Here is a 9,299-nt window from a genome sequence, read left to right on the forward strand (position 1 = left end):
TAGCCATTCTGACAGGTGTGAGATGGTACCTCATTGTCATTTTGATTTGCATCTCTCGGATGATTAGTGACTTTGAGCATTTTTTCATATGTCTCTTGGCTTTCTGTATGTCCACTTTCGAAAAGTGTCTATTTAGGTCCTTTGCCCATTTTTGATTAGATTGTTTATCTTCCTTTTGTTAAGTTGTATGAGCTCCCAAGGTGTCAGATAATTTTAAGTCAGAACTATTAAAATATTAGTTTATCAGCACTCAGAAGAGGACAACATTCTGGGTGATCATGAGATCATGATTCTGTGACATACATTTCCTGTCATATTAATTTGACTAAGACAGTTGAGGTTATCTGTCATGTTGTCTGCAGAAACTGTCTGGCATTGCATTGCCTTAAGAATGATAAAAACACTAGATTACCCAATGATTAGGTGAAGAACTAGTTGTAGAATTGTATTTCAAGAGGAAATTATCAGTAGTTTATTGCCAACCTCCGCACTGAGATAGCACTTAAGTGTTTTCTGAAGACAGTATCAGCATCAAGTGTGTAATATTAAGTGTCATATATTAAGCATTTCACCATTGTTCTGCATATTGAAATGAAAAGCTTGCTCAATGAATATTTGGGCAACACCAAGTAACAAGGGATGGGTTAGTATTTCAGAATGTTGAAGATGTTACTAACAAATAATTGAAATTTATTAGTATATTTGTTCCCTATTGTTAATGTGACAGATTGCCACAAATTTAGTAGCTTAAAACATAGATTTATTACTGTCCAGTTCTGTGATTCACAGATCCAGCACCAGTCTTCGTAGGCTAAATTCAAGCTGTGGCAGGGCTGGGTTCTTCTGGAGGTTCCAGGAGAGAATCCCCTACTTGTCTTTTGCAGCTTCTAAAGACTGAGTGAATTCCTTGTCTTCTGGCACCCTTCCTTCATCTTCAAAGCCTACAATATAGCATCTTCTGTTGTCACATCTCATCCTCTGGCACATTCTTCTGCCTCCCTTTTCCGTCGCTAAAGACCCTTGTGATTCCATTGGGCCCACCAGATAATCCAGGAAAATATCCCAACTCAAAATCCGAATTTAATCAAAACTGCAGATCCCTTTTGACACGTAACAGTCAGAGGTTCTGGGGATTAGAAAGGGCATCACTGGGCACTGTTATTCTGCCTATGACAGGTAGGTTCAGGCACACTCAGTTTCTAAAAAGTTTATAGAAGCTGCTCTGGTGAACTCTTTTTTTTAAAAAAAAATGAGCATTGTGATCTTTTGATTCAGCAGTTCTACGAGTATTTGGGCTGGAAACATTTATTGACATAAAGAAAGGAAAAACTGCTGGTTAGTGACAAAAGAGGACGTTGATGTAAAAAAAGCCATAATTTTAGAATGAGTTAGTAGTATAAGATACTTATCATAATTAAGTTTTTATCTAGTGTGCGTGTCACTTTGCTGGAGGCTGTGCTAGTCTTAGGCAAAACCCCACAGCTCATCTCATGAATAAACTTCTAATATTATATTAGAAGCATATCCTTCTGATAAGGTATTCTTTTGATAGCTTAGTGTGGGCTACATCATAACAAAATATTGGCTCTTGTTTCAGGGTCTTTAACTTTAAAAGAATTTGGAGATTTTTGAGGAAATTTTAAATGATAATAGCTAATATTTCTTGAAAGCCTATTCTGTGTCCAAGCATTATTTTAAATGTTTTACAGTCACTGTATCATTTATTCTTGCAAAATAGGTAGTTGCATTCCTAGGAGTCAGGACTCTCAATTGTAAGTGACCAAAAAAAAGAAAATCGGGAGAGTATTTTGGCTTATGTATCCAAACTTCCAGAGCTAACTTCATAGAAAATTGGAAACTTGCGACTTGAATGATATCAGGACACACTTTCCTCTTCTTTCCTGCTTGTGTTTGTGGGTTGATTTAATTCTTGCTAGAGAATCTGAACCTAGAATGTAAATTGTGTCTGTAGAGGTAGATTTCCAGTAACAGATGCATAGTAGGTGTTTGGTTGATATGTACTGAATAAATGATCTCCTTTTCTGCAGAATAGGGTGAGGCAGGGAGAGGTGCTGCCCAGCCTTATTACTCATTGTTTAAAGCAGCGGTTCTCAACCTGTGGGTTGCGACCCCTTTGGTGGTTGAATGACCCTTTCACAGGGTTCGCCTAAGACCATCCTGCATATCAGATATTTACATTACAATTCATAACAGTAGCAACATTACAGTTATGAAGTAGCAACGAAAATAATTTTATGGTTGAGTCACAACATGAGGAACTGTATTTAAAGGGCCAGAAGGTTGAGAATCACTGGTTTAGAGAACAATGGCAATGGATCTTTCTCACCAGTTCCATTTTAATGAATCCCGGTGAAGGACTCTGGTTACTTTAGGCAATCTCTATTAGTAGGGGATTTAATTTTTTATTTTATTTTAATTTTTTAAATTAAATCTTTATTGAAAGTATTACAGATGTGTCCCCCCCGCCCAACCCCCCATTGATCCCTTCTAGCCTCCTCTGCTCCAGGCCTTCACCTCCTATTGTCTGTGTCCATGGGTTATGCATATATGCATACAAGTTCTTTGGTTGATCTTATCCCATCCAGCCATCTACCCTCCCACGCCTTTCCTCTGAGATTTTTGATTGGCGGCCTCCACAAGAACCACATGGTTTGAAGGAGCCCGTTCCAGAACAAGGGGTGCTGCTCTGTGTAAAGAACACAAAGAGCCTCAGTAAAGTTCATCTTACAGATGTAGAAATAGACAGGCTCCAAAAGGATAGACAGATTGACCAAGGTTACCGGTAGGAACTGGTAAAGTCTAGATTCAAGCCTGATTTTAATTGACCCTTTGACTTGTGTTCTTTTCACTTTGCTACCACATCACATCAATCACCGGAGCTCAGTGAGGTGAAGGTTGGAAATGAAGTAGGGTAGCATGGCAGGACGATGTTCTTTTATTGGTGTTCAGAGATGCTGACTGAGCAGTTCTGTGAGCCTCTAATTCCAGATAGGAGATATAAAAAGAACTAGAAAAAAGTTGTTCTCTTTTCTCAGTTATTTTAGAAAGACAAATGCAAAGAATGAAACATTGTAGGTTATTGATAATTTATATAAAAGCTTTCTTTTTCTCTCTATGGTCTTCTACTATTTAAGTGCGTGTTTCTATAATAATAAAAGCGTAATATGCTAATTAGACCGGACAGCTGAATGACCTTCCGATGTCATTCTGGACGTACTTCCAGATGAAGCTGTGGCGGTGGGGGTGGGGTCGAGGCAGAGGCGGTTAGGGGCTATCAGGCAGGCAGGCGAGCAGTTAGGGGTGATCAGACAGGCAGGCAGAATGGTTAGGGGCGATCAGGGAGGCAAGTGAGCAGTTAGGGGCAATCAGTCAGGCAGGCGAGAGGTTAGGGGCGATCAGGCAGGTAGGTAAGTGGTTAGAAGTGATCAGGCAGTCAGGCAAGTGGTTAGGGGCGATCAGGCAGACAGGTGAGCAGTTGCGATCAGGCAGGTAGAGTGGTTAGGGGTGATTAGGCAGGCTGGCGAGTGGTTAAGGGCAATCAGGCAGCCAAGCAGAGTGGTTAAGGGTGATCAGGCAAGCGGTTAGGGGCCATCAGGCAGGCAGTCAGGTGAGCAGCTAGGGGCAATCAGGCAGGCAGGCAGAGTGGTTAGGGGTGATCAGGCAGGTAGGCAGAAGCAGTTAGGGGTGATCAGGCAGGCAGGTGAGTGGTTAGTGGCAATCAAGCAGGCAGGCGAGTGGTTAGGGGCCACCAGGCAGGCAGGCGAGAGATTAGGAGCCAGCGATCCTGGATTGCGAGAGGGTGCAGGCCAGGCTGAGGGACCCCCATCCCCCCTGTGTATGAATTTTGTGCACTAGGCCTCTAGTATACACATATGAATAAATCTCAGTAACTTTCCTGAGGAATCACTGAATATAAATTTAATTGTGCATGTTTGCAAACATTCTTTGACTAATTGTAATAATTTTTGCTAGGTGGTACAAACAAGAGTGAACTTTATTAAGAAGTAACTTTTCATGAGCTAGCTCAGTTTTCTTTGAAGAAAGGCATATAATATTGCTAATATTGCTACCATATTTGGCTCATTGCAAAAGAAGCAGTACATTTAGTAACTGAGATTGGAAGGATACTTTCTAATGTTGCCAGATACAGAGTACCCTCAATTATGTCTTTTAGGAATATATTTAATAGCATGTGTTTTATAAAAGCCTTAGAGTCTATCTTCTGTGGCATGTGAAAGAAATTAGTCTGTATTTGATAATATGCCAAATGTACTAGCTAGAAAAAATTGGTTTCAGCCCTTAAAAAAACAGTCTTCATGAGTCATACACATAGTAGATATTAATTTTTTTAGTGTGACAAAACTGAAACACTGAAGGAAGTGAAATTAATTGTAAGTATGGGAACATGGGGAATTAATGGTGATGGAAAAAATAAAATAAAGAAAATAAAAAATGAGCCTAATTAAACAAAAAAATGAGCCCAGTTAGATAACATTTTGTATTTTGGGCATGTTATGTATTTAAAAAACAACAACATGCTCTATTCCCTTTAAAAAATTAGCTCTTTCAATGGCTCAGCGGTTGTCAGCTCTTTTTTCTTACTTTTGCCTTTACTTCACTAACGTGAAGGCAAGAGTAAGAGTAAGAGGAGTTTGGTGGGGAGAATTGTTTTTATTATCATTATTACTATGGCATTGTTTCTGTTTTCATATTTTTATTTCTTTATTCTAAGCAGGTAGAGCTAAGTGATGGATTTTTAAAAGTTTGGTCAATTGGAGTCTAATTATAACAAACTAAAAACATTTAAAAGTAAATTTAATCTCTATACCTATAATTACTTTTTCCTGGCTATATTTTTAGTTTTCTAGAAATTTTGCAGATAATTGCGTGCTAGACAATTTTGTGAATAAACAAAATTATCTGTTTCTTTTTAAAAAAATATATTTTTATTGATTTCAGAGAGAGAGAGAGAGATAGAAACGTTAGTGATGAGCAAGAATCACTGATTGGCTGTCTCCTGCACACCCCCTACTGGGGATTAAGCCCGCAACCCAGGCATGTGCCCTGTCTGGTAATTGAACCGTGACCTCCTGGTTCATAGGTTGACGCTCAACCACTGAGCGACGCCAGCCTGGCCATCTGTTTCTTTTTGATATAGCATTGTATTATTTAGTGCTGTGAAATCTACAAAAAAAAAAAAGTGCACACTTTTTTAAAAAAAAGTATTTCAGTTTTCCCTGAAAATATCCATGTTTCTGTATGACTGGCTTTCTTTCTAGAAATCTCTAGTTGGTTGTGGAATTATTTTATTTCAGCAAAATTGTTACCTACCCTGATAGATCTTAACCCTTCGATTTACTAGTATCACATTAAGTGACTAGCTATTCATTTTGGGCTCTTTGTGTCTACCCAAAGCTCCCTGAGGGATCTGTGGCCCTGTGTAGATGCCAGTGAAAAACTTGGTCTATCAGCTTATCTACAGAGGAATTGGAGATCTACTCTGAGGTTTAAGAATGTGATGAAAGGGTTAATTGTAGCTTTTGGCAACAGTTTGTCCTTATGCTCTTAGGAACATAAATCTAATTAATACCAGGTCTGGTTACTGCGTTTATCCCAAGTCTGTCACTATCACCAGACTTAGGACTTCGGGTGGTGGGTCCCTTCCTAGACTCCTGAGTTAGATGTTCTTCCTTTATGCTCCCATAGAAGCCCAGCTCCATATCATACCTCATATCCCAGTTTTGATTTCCCTTTGCTTATAATCAGATGACTAAGTTTCCCAAAAGCCTGATCAAGTAAGTCTTCAGAATGTCCAGTTGAGGAAATCTAAACAACATATTATTTTCTTTTTTGAAAAGAGATCATCATTCAGGTCATCATGATTTAAGGCCAGAAAAACAAACAAACAATAACTTGCTTGGATTGACTGAATACAGTTCTTAAAAGTAAATATGGAAAACGAACCAGACCATGAAAATGTGGAACAGAGCCTCTGTGCCAAGACTACTGAAGAAGAACTGAATAAATCTTTCAATCTAGAAGCTTCACTTTCGAAATTCTCCTACATAGATCTGGACAAGGAACTGGAGTTCAAAAATGATTTGGTAAAATTCAACTTTTGTTAAGTGATGAATTCGACAGGAATTTGATTAGATTGTACTTTATAATCAAAGACTTTAAATCTATCATTTTTGCATGGATTAATAAGAGTCTGTATACAGTTTTATGAGATACTATCACTCTTCATCTGTATAGTTCATTTTAGTTTATGAAATACTTTATTACATGTTCTCATTTGAGCTTTACAATACTCTGACAATCCATTTTATGAAAGAAGAAACTGAAGTGCCACTATATTAAATGACTTAAGATCATAGAGCTAGTGGTAGGTTTAGAATTCTTACATAGTAATTCCCACCCCCACCCCCCATGAGAATATTTAATGACAAATTGTTTGACCTAGTTAATCTCACCATCATTTATGAAATGACTAACAAATACAATGTCAGACCTTTGTATATATAGCTTATATGACTTATGTCTAAACTTAGAAAATTAAGAATTGTCGTAAAACATGCTGTTTTGTCATATCTAAGAAAGTAGATGCCAAAGTCCTTCAACAGAAGCTTTCTGGAAAGGGCTGTCAGGATGGTGTAGTCAGTGCATATTTGCACTTTATAATCACTGATAGGTGGATGGGAAAGGAAACAATTTTGTAGTCTTTTGACCTAATCTTTATTACCATGGATTTTTATTGAGTTGCTTTCTGTGTGATCAGTTTGGTAGTAGGTGTGTCTCTTAATTAATGGTTCAAAATTAATTAAAACACATGATTGTAAGAGGGAAAGCATCATTGTGTGAGCATTAATTTCTTTTCTCTATTTAGATTGATGACAAGGAGTTTGATATTCCTCAAGTTGATACTCCTCCAACATTAGAAAGCATACTAAATGAGGTAAGTATATATTAGTGATCATTTTATGGTATTGATTATAATACTACTAGATTAGTTATAGTATACTAGTATATATCAATATCTGCACTGTCCAGTGTGGGAACCAGTAGCCACATGTGGCATTTTAAATTTACATTAATTATAGTTAAACAAGAATTAAAAATTCAATTCCTCAGTTGTACAAGACACATTTCAAGTGCTCAGTACTCCACATGTAGCTAGTGGTTACTATAGTGAACAGCAGAGAAGCAAACTATTTCTATCTTTGCAGAAAGTTCTGTTGGACAGTGCTGATCTAGATTGTGAGCTTTTTAAGGGCAGAAGCCATGTCTTGGTCGTCTTTGTGCCCAGTACAATGCCTCCTATACTTGGTGGATTTAAAAAAAATGTTTTATTAAGTGAGCTGAAATACTAAACTCTTATCACTTTTGAGATTTGTATTATGTTTTGATAACATTATCGCTACCAGTGATATTCAAATAGCTCGTCCTCTGATATTAAAGAGCATCTGCAGCCTTGCAATGTGCCTCATCATCCTTCTATATAAAGAAAAAACAAACTCCATAATTTATCTTATGAGTACTAAGTCTATTAAAAAGTTTCTCAGACTTTTGAAATGATGTTATCCTTATCTGAATTAGCGATATAAAGACTTTGTAAAGGAACTTTGTGGAAGTACATGTTTGTGAAATATACCCTGCATCTGCTGACAATTCTTCAACTCAGTCTTCTTGATCTTTTACAAACTTGCTTAAGACTTCCCTTGAAGGTTTTAGCTTCTATTATTTAATGTATAAATCTATTTCAGATCCTTGGTTGTGTTTTCTAAAAACACAATAATGATGCAAAGTTTCCCCAACATAAATGCCCACTGATCCCACAGCTCTGAGTGAGTTGGGCCTTGGTCTTTATTATTTCTTTCCGTATACTACTTTTAGGGTAATAGCCAACACTTTATTATAGGATGGGAACTACTTTCTTTGTGAATTGTATCTTTCATTTTTCTCACATGACTTTTATTTCTATTTTTATATTAGTTGATATTGCTGTTACTTTAAAAGAAAACTTTTTATTGTTGAGAGCATTACAGATGTTCCCCCCCATTACACCCCCCCCGTCCCCCCATTGCATCACTCCACCTAAATCCCACCCTGTCCCAGGCCTTCACCACCCTATTTATTGTTTATGTCCATGGGCAATGCATGTATGCATGCATATACGTTCTTTGGTGAATTCCGCCCTCCCCCCCCCACACACACACACAAACACACACACAATCTTCCCTCTAAGATTTGTCAGTCTGTTCCATGTTTCCAGGTCTCTGGTTCAATTTTATTCACCAGTTTATTTTGTTCATTAGACTCCTTGTTTGTTTATTTTGATTTTTAGATTCAATTGTTGATAGATATGTATTTATTGCCATTTTATTATTCATATTTTTGACCTTCTTCTTAAAGAAGACTCTTTAGCATTTTATGTAATACTGGTTTGGTGGAGATGAGGTCCTTTAGCTTTTTCTTGTTTCTGAAACTCTTTATCTGACCTTAAATTCTAAATGATAGCTTTGCTGGGTAGAGTAATCTTGGTTGTACGTTTTTGCTTTTCATCACTTTGATTATTTCTTATCACTCTCTTCTGGCCTACAGTGTTCAGAAATTAGCTGACACTCGTATTGGTGCTCCCTTATAAGTAACTGTTTTTCTCTTGCTGCTTTTAAGATTCTCTCTTTGTCTTTAACCTTTGGCATTTTAATTATGATGTGTCTTGGTGTGGGTCTCTTTGGGTTCATCTTGCTTGGAACTCTCTGTGCTTCCTGGACTTGTATGTCTATTTTTTTTCACCAGGTAATGGAAGTTTTCTGTCATTATTTTTTCAAATAGGTTTTGAATTTGTTGCTTCCTCTCTTCTGACACCCCCAGGATGTGAATGTTGGTATACTTGAAGTTGTCCCAGAGACTCCTTATACTGTCTTTATACTTTTTATTCTTTTTTCTTCTTGCTCTTCTGATTGGGTGTTTTTTGCTTCCTCATATTCCAAATCAATGATTTGATTCTTGTAATCCTCTACTCTACTGTCAAATCCCTGTAAATTATTTTTTAATTCAGTTAGGGTATCCTTCATTTCTAATTGGTCCTTTTTGGGTTTTTTGGTTTTTGTTTTTTTTTAAATGTATTTTTATTGGTTTTTTACAGAGAGGAAGAGAGAGGGATAGAGAGTTAGAAACATTGATGAGAGAGAAACATCAATCAGCTGCTTCCTGCACACCTCTTACTGGGGATGTGCCCGCAACCAAAGTACATGCCCTTGACTGGAATCGAACCT

The 9,299-nt window shown here is 37.3% G+C and overlaps 1 protein-coding gene across 9 annotated transcripts in view; it reads left to right on the forward strand.

Annotated features, from left to right (window-relative positions):
* Positions 1 to 9,299, forward strand: part of VPS8 (VPS8, CORVET complex subunit) — a 251,894-nt gene that overhangs the window by 11,020 nt on the left and 231,575 nt on the right. For all 9 annotated transcript variants that reach the window (XM_006773641.2, XM_006773642.2, XM_015570422.1 and 6 more), the window contains 2 exons: positions 5,880 to 6,125; positions 6,908 to 6,976. In XM_006773641.2, the coding sequence (XP_006773704.1) occupies positions 5,973 to 6,125; positions 6,908 to 6,976 (222 nt within the window). In that variant the 5' untranslated portion in view covers positions 5,880 to 5,972. Of the gene's footprint in view, positions 1 to 5,879; positions 6,126 to 6,907; positions 6,977 to 9,299 lie in introns of those variants that run through there.

This window comes from Myotis davidii, unplaced genomic scaffold (assembly GCF_000327345.1).
Source record: "Myotis davidii unplaced genomic scaffold, ASM32734v1 scaffold27, whole genome shotgun sequence".
NCBI classification, from domain to species: Eukaryota; Metazoa; Chordata; class Mammalia; order Chiroptera; family Vespertilionidae; genus Myotis; species Myotis davidii.